Consider the following 15,099-nt stretch of genomic DNA (forward strand, 5'->3'; position numbering starts at 1 on the left):
CAATTTCATTTATGTGCATGCTGAGAAAGGTATTGAGTTACAATACAGAAAAGGAAGATGTTCACGTGCAAGAATATGACTCCAGTGTGAATGTGGAAGCAGTTAGGAGAGGAATGGAATGTTTTGGAGTTGTTGCCAGGTACGAGCAGAATGTTGTAGTGAGAATTGCAATACCAGGTGAGTGATTGGTACAAGAAGGAGAGATGGTGCAGTATCCTATTGTGATTAATGATATAGAATAGGGGAGGGATGTGTTTGGAGTTCTGGTGGGGGACAGTAGGAGAATTGCTATGCAAGTGTAATGTAGAGAAATAGAAATATTCTCACTGTTGTTGTTTGTTTCAGGTCACTGAAACCCATGCAGCACTGAACCCATATCCTGGGTGTGACAGTCCAGACACTGCACTGCCATTTCCAGTTACCATCACACCCCACTCCCACTGCTCCCCCCACCCCCACCGCCCCCCATCCTCCCTGCCCCCACCCCCAAGGCAAACCATTTAGTCTAGCTGGGCATCCTCCTGGAATAGAACCTGCCTGAATGTGGAAAATTGCTCAGGTATGTCCTGTTCACAAAAAGCAGGACAAATCCAACCTGGCTAATAACTACCCCATCAGTCTACTCTCAATCATTAGCAAAGCAATGGAAGGCATCATTGATATTGTAAGCAAGCAGCAATTACTCAGCAGTTACCTGCTCACCGATGTTCAGCTTGTATTCTGCTTGTACAACTGAGCACCTGACCTCATTACAGCCTTCATTACATGGATCGAAAGCTGAAATCAAGAGGTGAGGTGAGAGTGACTGCCTTTGATATCAAGGCAGCATTTGACCAAGTGTGACATCAAGGAGCTCCAGCAAAACTGAAGTCAATGGGAATCAGGGAAAACTCTCCACTAGTTGGAGTCATACCTAGCACAAAAGAAGATGATTGTGATTGTTGGAGACCAATCATCTCAGCCCCAGGACATTGCTGCAAGGGTTCCTCAGGGTAGTGTCCTAGGCTCAGCCATATTCAACTGCTTTATTGATGGCCTTTATTCCATCATGAGGGGCAGAATTTTCTGTCTGTCGGGCGGTTGGGCCCGACCCAATCTCCGGCGGGCGGGGAGCCGATCCCCGCTGGGGAAGCAGGCCCCGCCGCCATTTTACGTGGGCAGGCCAATGAAGGCCCACCCAGCGTGATGTCCGGCAGGAAGCGCTATGCGCTTCCTGTGCGGGCAGGGGGGATTCCCCAAAAGCGAGAGTGCGCTCTTTCGCGCATGCGCACGAAAGAGCACACATTTCCCTGAGGCTAAGTGCAGCCTCAGGGAGATCGCTTACACTCTGAAAACTGTTAAAAATAGAGAAAAAAAATTCCCTAACATGCCCCCCTCATGTGACAATGTCACATGAGATAGGACATGTTCATAATATACATACTAACTTTATTAAAATGTTTAAAATCCTGCATGAAACCTCATCCCGCTGGATGAGATTTCATGTTTTTTCTATTGCCCACCCGGGCACCTGGCCTGCCCACCAACCTTAAGGGCAGGTCCTTTAATTGTTTTAATGATCCTGTCAATGGCCTCAATTGGCCATTGACAGGTCAGCAGGCCCGCAGCTGATTTGGCTGTGCCCCCGCCTTCCTGAATATTTAAATGGGGCGGGGTGACGTCGGGGGTTCCGCCCGACGTCATCCCGTGTCATTTTACGCATCGACAAGGGGGCCCCCTGCTCGCTGACGGCAAAATTCTGCCCAAGGTCAGAAATAGAGTCATTCACTGATGATTGCACAATGTACAGTTCCATTTGCAACTAGTTGGATGATGAAGCAGCCCATTTCTGTCTGCCAAAAGACCTGGACACCATTCAGGCTTGGGCTGATAACTTTCAAGTAACATTTGTGCCACTTTTGCGAAGATGTTTAAGTTCATGATTCATATGTTTTAGGCATTGAATTTTTAAAAGTAAGATAAATGGAGAAAAAAAACTGGGTTTGAGAAACTGGTAAACACCCCTAAGATAATTACCATCCAAATGATGGCCATGTTTATGTAAGGAGGTTACAGTTAGAGGTGTGAAAACAATAAACATTAGGTTGTCCTCTCTTAGCTTCAGAATAGAGCCAGTAAATCTGGTAAATTAAACCATTAGAGGTTTAATTTATTCATGTAATTTCCCAGATCAAAGATAGGGTTTGACGGCAATAGATAAACAAGGGAAATCCCTAAAGTATCCATATACTTTTCAGATCAAAGGACAGGCTTCAAATTGAAGTTAATTAGTTGACATTTCTATCTGGGACGTCCCAGGTGTGCCACATTGCCATGGGGATAGATTGCAGGAAGATAATCTTTTGTTTTGGGTTTATCTGTGTGTTTTCTCACAGAAATTAGCTTGGAAGACTGTGAGAAGGCAGAGGTGTATCTGCTGGCAGCCAGAACAAGGAGCACAGAGGCCAGTAGGAACCAGGCATGTTCCTGATCTAGAGTCACTTAGCAGGAATTGTGAGTGGGGCCTATGCTTGGAATGAAAAGTCCAAATTCATGAGGAATTAAAATTGTCAGATCTGCCTAGTAAAACCAGTGGAAGGGATTGGCAGTGGAGCCCGCACAGAGATGGAGAGCTCTGGAAGTCTAAGTGCCAGATTGGGAAAATGAGAGTCAAAGTGAATTCCTAAGAACCGTGGCACATCTTCCTTTAGTACCAGGAGAAGTGAAAGAGTCCTCAAGACCCTGGAAAGTAAAGGGGAACTCTTGGTTGGAATTAAGAACAGAAGAGGAAGTGGTCTGTCAAGATTTTCAGGTTTAAGTAGTAAGGGTGTACAAAATATAGTGTTAATTTAATAGTACTTGCTTTGTTTTTGTAACTGTTTAAAAAGTGGCGTAGTTCTTTCAGGGAATAACTGAGAGTTTGAACGTCTTTTTACAAGTTAATGGTCTCCCTCAAGATCATAGCAAAACACGTGCCAGGAAATGGCCATCTCCAAGAAAAGAGAATCCAACCACTTCCAATTCACATTCAAGAACATTACCATCTCCGAATCCCCCACCATCAGGATCCTGGGGGTCACCATTGACCAGAAACTTAACTGGACCATAAATACCGTGGCAGCAAGAATTCTGCAGTGCTGCCCCTATCACTGGCATACCCCAGCTGCAGTATGGACCATCTACAAGATGAACTGCAGCAGTTTGCTAAGGGCCCTTCAACAGCACCTTCCAAATCCACAGCCTCCACCACCTAGAAGAACAAGAACAGCAGACAGATGGGAACACCACCAGTTGCAAGATTCCCTCCAAGATACACACCATCCTGACTTAGGAATATATCATCATTCCTTCACTGTCACAGGATCAAAGTCCAAGAGCTCCCTCCCTAACAGTACAGTGGATATACCTACACCACACACTGTGTAGCAGTTCAAGAAAGAGTCTCATCATCGCCATCTCAAGGGCAATTAATAATGGCAATGATTCCTATATTCCATGAACAAATAAAAATCATACCACCGCCTGCTCAACAAGGACTTCTATCACTGTGTCACTAAATCTAAGTGCTCCCTGTAGCAGCAAACGTTTTTAGAGAGTGAAAGGACACCCCGCTACAAATGGAGCTGGGCCCAGTGGAAATCTTGCCATCTGAGTGGATAGGCTACACATCATCACTAGAAATGTGTAGGCAGACCACCAATGAAATTCAATGAGACCCAGCCATCAAAATAGTTTGAGCCACTTGCTGATAATATCAGGTGGGTGTCCCAAACGCCCCAACTAATCTTTGCCCACAGTGAGATTTTGCCCCATATTATCAATAGATTAGCATGAATATTGCATCAATCAATTTGTAAAAATACTCTTAAATTCATTGCTATATACAGTATTCTATTCATTACAGTCACCAACCACTTCCTTTTATTTAAGAATTCTTCTATAATTGTCCATCACATGCACTGTGTCCTTTGTTCTGATCCCTGTGGAGATCAACAAACCAAAAGAATTGAATTTACTGAACAACCCTAACGATAAAAACCAATGGACAAGATTTCACTTTTATAACTTCTACTTTAACAATCAAACCAAAATCAACATAAATTAAACATGAATTAACAAGCAAATTGTGCTCAATATTAATTATAAAGTACACATTAAATAGCAGATACAACAAAGATAGATTGCACAAATATACTGGGCAGTCTACTCAACATACGTGGCACCAATTTCAGCCAAAAAGTCCTTCAAGACTCTAATCTCCCTTGGGTAGAATTCCAGCTCCTTTTCTTCAAAGATTTAGCTACTGATTCTCATCTGACAGCAGCTCCCAACCAACCTGAGTTCCATGGGCACAGTCTTCACCAAAATGGTACGCTTCTCCAGAACCTGAGTTTTGCTCACGACAGTCTTGATGGTGTAGATCCACCATATTACCTTTATCCCAACCCTCAACCCTGTGCACTGTATGGCCAAGTCTGGTCAGTAAATATCTTTGAGTAACCAAAACAGCTTCAGGAACATTGTGTTTCCCTGTTACCAGCTCCTGGATCCAGCCTTCATTTTCTTCAGCATACCTGCAGTGCACCACTGGGTGGTGGGTGCTCAGGTGGCTTTCTGTATTTTATCTGATTTCAACCAATTTCAGTTTCCCTTTCCATTAGGGTCTGACTCAAAAAAATACAACCTTGGAAACCAGGCTAGGTGCACCCAACAGGACATTCGACAAGTCATCTTCTTAGGCAACAGTTTGCACACGCTTCCCCATTGGTCCCTCAAACCACCAGATTCCTTCACAAATGTAACAGTAACTTTGTAGTGACATGTGTGTCATATTTTAAGTGAGTGTAGAGACATGCTTCTACCAAATGGAAAGTAATAATCCACGTTTCACATTTTAGGAATCATTTAGGAATGATTCAGGCAAGCTGAATCTAAACTGTGTTCACCTTTAATGAATGCTCACTTTTCTGTCTTTTGTTCCTAATATTATAGGTTCATCAAATCCAGATGTTATCAAGATCTCCTCTCTCCTGGACCTTAATTCTAAATTGGAAGGGTACTACAGGAAGGGATATGTTGTTGCCACCATCCACCCTACAATTCTTTCTGTGGGGCAAAGGAAACGATCTCCATTGAGTTACATCTATAGAGTTATATTGACTAAAATGAGATCAGGGTAAGTTAAATTCATTAGCTGTAAGTTTTTTTGTTAAACCATGAATTCAGAAGCATAATTAAGAGGTCTGTATCGAAAAATGTAAATGTATCTTCATGTTAGATAGTTGCAATAATTGTCATGTTGTTTGAAGCAGCTATTATTATAGTGAAACTAAAAAGTAGAAATCCAATTCTAATTCCAGGACAGCACTGAAGACATTTTAACAATTTGACTGCTGTGATTATTAGAACTTAATTGTGGTTAGCGATTTCTTTTAAAATTTGAGATTGCCAGTTAGGTTTATAATGTATTTTTTTAAAAATTTCTTTTACAGTATACTCTCCTTGATCATTTCAATTTGAAGAAGGTTGTTTTATAATTACTTACTCCACATTGGCCTGAATCTTATTCAAATTCCATGTGCTGTGCACATTGCTGCTGCCCGCAGAGAATTTCCTGGCCCGACACTACTGGCCATTTCTTTCAGGATCTTCCGATCACAGCTGAAGGAGAAATGTGCAGTGCAGCACCTCCCGGATATTTCATCGGATCACAGCAGAGTCGGCGGGGGTTGGGGTGGGTGGGGGGGGTGGTGGTGGTGGTGGGAAGGGAGGTAACGCCCCCTTAATATGTCACTAGTTGCCATATTTTGCTAAGTATTTAAAGGCCCAGTCTTTTAATGAATGAGTTTGGATGAGTGAATGGATGAGGTGGGTAGGCGGATGAGTGGGTAGTTGGGTTGGGGCTTTGTTGGGTGGTTGTGGCATGGATGGGACTGGTTGGTTGGTCAGGGGGTGTAGTCGGGTAGGAAATCTGGTGGTCAGGTGGAAAGTTGGATGGTTGATGGATTGTCAGGTCAGGATGGTTGTGGGTAGTCGGACGGTCAGGGGTAGTCAGGTCAGGTTGGGGGTGTGGTCGGATGGTCAGGGGTGTAGTCAGGCGGGGGGATAGCCGGGTCTGGTTGGCGATGTAGTCAGGTGTTTGGGGAATAGTCAGGTGATCAGGGGGTTGCTTGGGGTGATCAGTTGTGGAGTTACCCAGGTGCTAGACTGTGTTTAACTGCCTAACATTTCCTGGCTAACTATCAAGGTAAGTACCTCGGATCTGTCCCAAGTCTCCAACTCTCGCTCAGAGTCGGAGACATTCACACAAGGTCCTGGGCAGAAGGGGAATTGCTCATCGGAAGTTTAAACTTCCCAGGCAATCCCCACGTATGTCTGCGTGTCAGGATTTCCACAGGATCCTGACATGCATCTTCTGTCATATGTCCGTTTCCGACAATCTGGATACCAGAAGATTTGGGCAATAATTTTTTTTGAAAACTAATTGGTCAGGACATCTTTATACTGTGTTCCCTTGGTAATAGAATAAATATATCTTTACTTTTAATTAAGTTTGAGTTTAATAGGACAGTTTATAGTCACTTGTACTAAAACAACTGGACATAGCAAATCTACCTGTATTCACTAGTTGATGATCAATGGTGTTGCACAGGAAATCAATATCAAGTGTAATCTTCAGATAAAGTGGGTTTCAAGGGCAAGTGATGATTGGACTAGGGTATGCAGTTGTAATTAATTCCAATTTCTGAATCATACATTATATTCTTCTTCCAACATTTCCATTACAAATTCTTCAGTGCAAATTTATGCCATTGTAAATTTGTCGCAGTAATTACTGACTCCTGCCAGTGGTGGCACTGAATGCTCTCACTGCCACCCCTTCCCACACTTCATCCATCTGCTTCTCCTTCATTTCTGACCTTCTGCCTTGTCATTCATCCCTAAATCTCTTTTCCACCATCTACTTTCCTATTGTCATCTCATAATCCCTGTTCTCCTTCTTCCCCTTACCCTGGCTTCTTTCTACCCTCCTTTCTCAAACCAATTCCTGCCTCCCTAAGATCTTAATCACACTTCCAGTCCTACTGTGCCCTCTATGAGCCTTCCACGCTTGATAAACTTGGTAGAAGCTGGCCAAGTAGGCCAAAGCAGGATGCAAAGCTGTAAGTCAGTAGTTCGAGGTAGACAAAGATACAGATAAAGTTTGAAGTCATATCAGCAGGGTGAGGCAAACAGAGGATGTTTGTGTTGGAGGTTGGAGGGTGGGGGTGTGGTGGGGACAGGATCACCCTGCCTGTAAGAATTAGCTCTGTAAATGCTTTCCTAGTGAAGAGAGGGTCCAATTAGGCAGGTCACATCTGAGGTTAGGGTTTGAAGAATGGTGCATCAAACAAGAACACCTGTCAAACAGCACAAAAAAGCTGAAGCAGCACAAGATAAAGCTATTAGGCTGGATTAAAACAAGTCAGGGGCAGATGTAAAAGAATAAAACTGATTTATCTGACAAGAAAAGTCAGTTTCTTTCTCCAAAGACACTGCCTGGCCTGCTAAATGCTTCCATCATATGCTGTATTTTTTCAGATTTCCAGAATCCATGGTATTTTATTTTGTTTTTGTGTAAATAGTAAGGGCTGATGGACATATGGGCCAGAATTTTACGTTGGGCGTGTGGGCGAGTGCCTGACATGCCCGAGCATAATATGACGCGCGATGATGTCGGGCATGCGTCCTGACGTCACCGCACACCCTCGCGATATTTCACTAGGTGGGCACGCGATGAAAACGAAGCTGCACCCGCCATTAATTAACAGGCCAGTTAAGGCCCTTGAGACACCAATTATCTCGGAGTTTACGTAGCCCCTGCAATTTTCAGGCCATCGCACAGGTGCGATCAGCAGGCGGCTAGGCCACATTTTCAAAAACCTCATCCACGGGCAGGATAAGAGGGGCGAGTGGGTTTGCTAATGCGAGTTGTTTGTACTTTAGCTTATAAGTTGCTGCTGCTTGCTTGTGTGAACAGGACAACTTCATTTCACTTCAGAGCTGCTTTGACAGAAATAAGAGGCTTCAGTTCAGGACTCCGGAGGAGTCATACCACTTGGGTCCTTCCAGGTATCAAACAGCCTTCCCTTACCATGGGGATTGTGGTCTCCACTAGAGGCACCTCCTCTGAGGAGAAAGAGAGGGCCAGAAGAGGGAGGAGGCCAGGTGTCCCTATTCAGCCTCCAGGGGAGCCACCTGTGGGAGAACGGTTGCAGGCACAAGGGGCGCAGGGCCAACAGGAAGTCCAAGGTGGAAGGCACTGCAGAAGACACCACTATCCTGCTGCCAGGGTTTACAGGTGGCGAGGCAGCTACCTCAATATGTCTGAGGCACAATACTGAAGGAGGCTTCGCCTTTCAAGGGAGACAGTGACCTCCATCTGTCAGATAATTGGCCCTGAGCTCAGCTCCGACTGTGTGGGTGGACACCCCATGCCAGTGGCCCTCAACTTCTATGCCTCCAGCTCTTTCCAGGGGTCCGTGGGTGATCTTTGTGGAGTCTCCAAATCAGCTGTCCATAGTTGTGTCAAGCTGGTGAGAGATGCTCTGTTCAGGCATGCATTGACTTTCATTCACTACCGCACAGACAAGGCCAGCCAGGCAGAGCGAGCCAGAGGCTTTGCAGCGATTGCTGGCTTCCCCCGTGTCCAGGGTGCTATAGACTGCACACATGTGGCCATCAAGGCACCAGCAGGTGAGCCCGGTGCCTTCATCAACAGGAAGGGCTTCCACTCCATGAACGTACAGATAGTGTGTGATCACAGGATGCAGATTCTGCAAGACTGTGCAAGGTACCCAGGCAGCTCCCATGATGCTTACATCCTGAGACACTCCCAGGTGCTGGGGCTCTTCAGTGCTCCAGCCCGACTGGATGGATGGCTGCTGGGTGACAAGGGCTATCCCCTCAAAAGGTGGCTCATGACGCCTCTCCGACATCCAAGAACAGAGGCCGATCAGCGGTACAATAGGAGCTATGCCTCCACAAGGGCTGTGGTGGAGAGAGCCATAGGTTTTCTCAAGGTACGCTTCTGAAGCCTGGACCATTTGGGGGGGCATGGCAATACCCCCCCAGATCGTGTGTCACTGATAGTGGTTGCATGCTGCGCTCTCCACAATCTGGCACTGGAAAGTGGGGACACAGTGGAGGAAGAAGATGTTGACGCAGCTGTTCTGGCAACAGATGATGAGTCCAGTAGTGAGTCCGAGGACGAGCATGCTCAGGAGAACGCTGAGGGGATAGATGTTGACCTGGGCAGCCTCCAGGGAGGCAGGGACACCTGGGCCACTTTGATCCAACGCTCCTGCAGCTAGCCTACCAAATAATAACCACCACCACATGCCAGGGCTGCAGGCTCCATACTCGATACCTGACAGGAACATTTGCTTGGTGAACAACATGCACTATGTGCCATTTAGTAAAGTTCAATGACAAACAAGTCACTCAGAACATCATGGGTTACCCTGCACCTGGAGAACTAATGAAGCACCCAGCGGCTTGTTGTACAAAATCACATTTAATGATGTGGTGCCTGGCATACATAATACAAATGAAATTGAAAGGTATTATCCATCACACCAAATAACTTTTAAAGTAAAAGTGGGAGAAAAAGATATCACCAGAGATAAGCCTGTGTTGTGCTTAATGTGCTTTACGTTTTTGCTTGAGGGTGCTACGTCTAGGTGTTCCCCCATCGCTGGCACTGGCACTAGAGACAGCCTGCTTACTCTGCTGTCCTGTTGGCCTTGATGACCTTGGCAGGGGTCCTCTAGCTCGTGGAGCCTGTGCTGGCCCCATCTGGAAGGGAGCGGCCAGGTGCCACGGCTGGCATCCCCCGAGTTGCTGCGGCCTCATCGGATGCCACGCTCACTGGCTGTGGGGCGGACGAGCTGCTGCCATCATCCGGAGCGCTCTGAGAGGAGCCCACAGAGACAACAAGCAGCTCATGCGCCAACGTGAGGTTGCTTTGGACCTCCCTGCTCACCATTGATGGATGGGCACTAGCTGGGATACTGAGTACCCAATCCATCTCCCACACTTACAGTGACCACCTGAGGTCATTGCTGGTGTGAGGGCTTGCAGATCCAAGCGCATCCCCAGGAAGCCCTGAATCAGCTCCTGGAGGAGCCTCTCCATGAGAGTCGTCACTTTCTCCATGGAGGAGGCAGTGCACTTGGCCATGAGGGTCATTGCATTGCTCATGCTCTACAAGAACTCCTCCACAATGGAGACCATGGCACGCATTCCCTCATGTATCCCCGCCAGATCCTCCCGCACACCCTGCTGGACTTCCAGCATCTGCTGCCTCAGGGACAACTCCAGAGGCTCATCATCAGCCATCGACTGAGCATGTTTCTGGTCCCCAGCAGTCTTTCGACTCCCAGCGCCCTGGGCACTCTCCGTCTCCACCTGCACCTCAGGCAAGTGTGAAGTGCCCTCACCGATTTGCACCGAGATACTAGCCGCCAATGTAATGCCCACCAAGGTGCTGGTATCTGCGCTGGTGCCTGCCTCGCTGAGCAAGTGTGACACAGGTGCGTTTCCATGGTTGCTGTCCCCTGGGGTGAGCGACGGGCCTTCAGGCTCCTCACCCCGATGGGCTTCTGGTGAGCCTGAAAGGAAAAACAAGGACATGTCATTAGTTGAAGTCATTGCACTGTTACTGTGGCTGGCACCCGCATCAGGGTGCCCTGTCTCACCGTTATGAATGGGGATTCCATGTTCGAGGCTCACATCAATGCAGAGACTACCATGGAATGGTTGCTATTACAGACAATTTGACCTCAGTGCACTGCACTCTTACCTCCCTGTGGCACCCCAACCTCACCGCTGCCAGTTGACCTAAGTGCATGGCGCCTCTCCAGCTCCAGGGCCTCCTGCTCATATCAAGTTAGTGTGAGTAGGTGGGGTGGTCCTCTGCCAGTCCACAACCTCTCAGCATTATTATGGGATGTCTTCTCCTGAAAGGAGAGAGGAGCATTGATTAGTCTACCCTGTACCTGCATTGCCATTGCAGCCTGGCCAACCCCATCTGAGGGAGACCTCGCAGGACTCAGCTGATTCGTGACCCTGGAGCCACAAGGCACTCATTCCAAGCAGCCAGGGCTCAACCTCTAGGCCAGATGCTGCCTCATTGACATTTGCCACTCACACTCTAAGACCTCTGAGGTCCAAGGCAGGAGGGTGGTGGGTGGGCAGCTCCTAACTGCTGTGCTAAGTGACCCATGCCAACACGGTACTCACCTTACCCGATCTCAGGAGATCATTGAAGCTCTTCCGGCACTGCACCCATGTGCGCCTCGCCACACCATGGAAGCTCACCCTGGATGCCACCTCCTCCGGCATTTTTGGTGAGGTGGGGGGCCTCCTCCCTCCGTCCCTAGGGACAAGGATCTGTCTCCATGCTGCCACCTCCTCCAGGAGGGCAGCGAGACACTCATCAGGAAAACGCGGGGCCAATTGCCCCGCCGACCTGCCCTCCCGCCTGCCGTGTTTTGCACTTAGGTGCTCCATACCAAGGTTCCTCTGAGTCACTGGCAGCCTTCGCATGGCTGCCGCGGCCGCTTTTGAATCGGCTGCCGGGTTGCCATTGGACCCAACGGACATTGAGCTCCCACCCCTTCTCGCTGTTGCTACTGTTGCGTCTGACACTGGGCGGGCCTTAATTGGCCTGCCTGTGTAAAATTGAGGTGTGGTGTGGAGCCATTCGCGGGCAGCGGTCGGCTTCCCGACCTCCCCTACCCGCTCCCGCCGAGTCCACACGCCGAACATAAAATTCTGGCCATGGTTTTAATATATTATAGATAGATATTAAAAGAACACTATATGCACATATTTCTGGTTGGTGAACATTTACTTCCTTTGGCTGTTATGTATCCTGTCACAGTCACACTTTTGCGATACTATTCCCATTGTGCTGTCCATCACATTTTCTATTACTTTTCAATTAATTTACTTATCTCAAGTGCTGCAATACTTGGTCTCTAAATTTGGTGGTACTGTTGTTGACTTATCTTTGATACCTCCAATGTCTAACCTTGGTGGCAGTATTTCAGGAAATTCATGACTTCCAGGTTGTTCTTTATTCATTTACAGGATGTGGGCGTCATTGGCTTGGCCAGCAATTATTGTCCATCCCTAACTGCCCTTGAGAAGGTGGTGGTGAGCCATCTTCTTGAACCACTGCAGTCTCTGTGTTGTAGGTACGCCCACAGTGCTGTTAGGGAGGGAGTTCCAGGATTTTCACCCAGCAACAGTGAAGGAACGGCAATACATTTCCAAGTCAGGATGGAGAACTTCCAGGTGGTGGTGTTCCCATGTATCTGTTGCCCTTGTCCTTCTAGATGGTAGCGGTTGTGGGTTTGGAAGGAGCTGTCTAAGGAGCCTTGGTGAGTTTCTGCAGTGCATCTTGTAGATGGTACACACTGCTGCCACTGTTTGTCGGTGGCGGAGGGAGTGAATGTTTGTGGAAGGGATGCCAATCAAGCGGGCTACTTTGTCCTGGATGGTGTCAAGCTTCGAGTGTTGTTGGAGCTGCACTCATCCAGGCAAGTGGAAAGTATTCCATCACACTTTGTAGATATCATATTTATGTGGCTAGTCCAGTTCAGTTTCTGGTCAATGGTAACCCCCAGGATGCTGATAGCGGGGGATTCAGTGATGGTAATCCAACTGAATGTCAAAGAGTGATGCTTAGATTCTCTCTTGCTGGAGATGGTCATTGCCTGGCACTTGTGTGGCACAAATGTTACTTGCCATTTGTCAACCGAAGCCTGGATATTGTCTAGGTATTGCTGCATTTGGACATGGACTGCCTCAGTATCTGAGGAGTCGCAAATGGTGCTGAACATTGTGCAATCATCAGCAAACATCCCCACTTCTGACCTTATGATAGAAGGAAGGTCACTGATGAAGGAGCTGAAAATGCTTAAGCCTAGGATACTACCCTGAGGAACTCCTGCAGTGATGTCCTGGAACTGAGATGATTGAACTCCAATAGCCATAACCATCTTCCCTTGTGCTCGGTATGACTCAAACCAGCGGAGAGTTTTCCCCCTGATTCCCATTGACTCCAGTTTTGCTAGGGCTCCTTGATGCCACACTCAGTCAAATGTGGCCTTGCTGTCAAGGGCAGTCACTCTCACCTCGCCTCTGGGTTTCAGCTCTTTTGTTCATATTGAACCAAGGCTGTAATGAGGTCAGAAGCTGAGTGATCCTGGCGGAACCCAAACTGAGTGTCAGTGAGCAGATTTTTGCTAGGCAAGTGCCTCTTGATTGCATGGTTGAGGACCCCTTCCATCATTTACTGATGATCGAGAGTAGACTGTTGGGTGGTAATTGGCCGGGTTGGATTTGTCCTGCTTGTTGTGTACAGGAGATACCTGGGCAATTTTCCACATAGCCGGGTAGTTGCCAGTGTTATGGCTGTACTGGAACAGCTTGGCTAGGGGCACAGCAAGTTCTGGAGCACAAGTCTTCAGTACTATTGCCAGAATATTGTCAGGGCCCATAGCCTTAGCAGTACCCAGTGCCTTCAGCCATTTCTTGATGTCACGTGGAGTGAATCCAATTGGCTGAAGACTAGCATCTGTGATGCCGGGGTCCTCCGGAGGAAACCAAGATGGATCATCCACTCGACACTTCTGGCTGAAGATTGTTGTGAATGCTTCATCCTTATCTTTTGCACTGATGTGCTGGGCTCCTCCATCATTAAGTATGGGGATAATAGTGGAGGCTCCTCCTCCAGTGAGTTGTTTAATTGTCCACCACTCATCATTCTCATCAGGATGTGACAGGACTGCAGAGCTTAGATCTGATCCATTAGTTATGGAATCGCTTAGCTCTGTCTATCACTTGCTGGTTATGTTGTTTGACTCCTGTGTTGTAGCTTCACCAGGGTGGAGTACATCTTTAAAATCTATATTTTTTTAAAAGACTAGATTTAATTTGAATTTAACTACAATAGCTTTTTTTGTTGCAACTTTCTTCCACCCCACCACCATTCACTTCTACTGTTTGCCTGCTGTTCTTTGTCACTGCCCACCATTATGCCTGCTCCCATCACAAGCTGTTTCCTTATACCTATTTTCAGTTGCTCCTGTCTTTGGCTTTCAGGATTCATAGTTGTGATTCCACCCCGCTTCCCATCCCCATTTTGCTCCCTCTGCCAGTCTCTACCTGCTATATCATTTTCACTGCTCTGCCAGCTTAATGGAATTTATCTTGAAAATGGTTGTAATGCTGCAGCCTATTTATAGCACTAAGGAAACCAGCTAGTGGGAGGAATGAGGAGGTGGGGAAAAAAGGGATGGAGAGGGAAGGGGGCATGAAATGGAGGGTCGGCAACATGAATGCAAGAGAAGGGTGAAAACCTTGTTTTTTTAACATACAGTAAACATTTCAAAAACAGTTTCCTAATTTAGTGCAGTATTGTCCAATAGAAATTGCTGACTAGCCTCAGGTGTGACTACAGTGACCACAATTTAGCTGCTGGCACTAATTTCTGTAGAAAACATGTTATACATATTACAGGCCAATGGACCTTTTGTGAGCATGTATTTGTACAACAGATAATAAAATGTTGGCATTAAATTTAATTTAGTAGGCTTAACAGCACACAGAACAGCCAGAATCCATTTAAAAACATTGATGGTTCAGAATTTGCAGTTGTAATGACAACAGAAATATCAGCACTCACCATCATTGCTGTGTAAAACTGACAGCAGCTTCTGGTATCCACACATGGGGCATAATTTTATGCTGATCGGGCAGGCGCACACCCAACCCGATCCAGCGTGAAATTGTGCGAAATGACGTCAGGCGAGCGTCCCAATGTATCCCACGCTCGCATGATATTTCGGTAGGCAGGCACGTGCAAAAGTTGGTAGCGCGCCCACCAACAATCAAGAGGCCAATTAAGGTCATTAACGACGCAATTGTCTTTAATTTTACATTGCCCGTCCAACCTTACAGTTGGCAGACAGGTGAATTGGCCAGGCAGCCTTTACCTTTTTCATGAAACCTCAGCCAAGGGCGGGATGAGGTTTCCATGATGAAATTAAATAAAAATAAAAATCGGTG

At 47.0% G+C, this 15,099-nt stretch overlaps 1 protein-coding gene across 2 annotated transcripts in view; it reads left to right on the forward strand.

Moving 5' to 3' along the window:
- Positions 1–15,099, forward strand: part of rftn2 (raftlin family member 2) — a 105,291-nt gene that overhangs the window by 32,551 nt on the left and 57,641 nt on the right. For both annotated transcript variants that reach the window (XM_078551818.1, XM_078551819.1), the window contains exon 3: positions 4,972–5,155. In XM_078551818.1, the coding sequence (XP_078407944.1) occupies positions 4,972–5,155 (184 nt within the window). The remainder of the gene's footprint in view (positions 1–4,971; positions 5,156–15,099) is intronic.

This window comes from Cetorhinus maximus, chromosome 11, assembly GCF_964194155.1.
Source record: "Cetorhinus maximus chromosome 11, sCetMax3.hap1.1, whole genome shotgun sequence".
NCBI classification, from domain to species: Eukaryota; Metazoa; Chordata; class Chondrichthyes; order Lamniformes; family Cetorhinidae; genus Cetorhinus; species Cetorhinus maximus.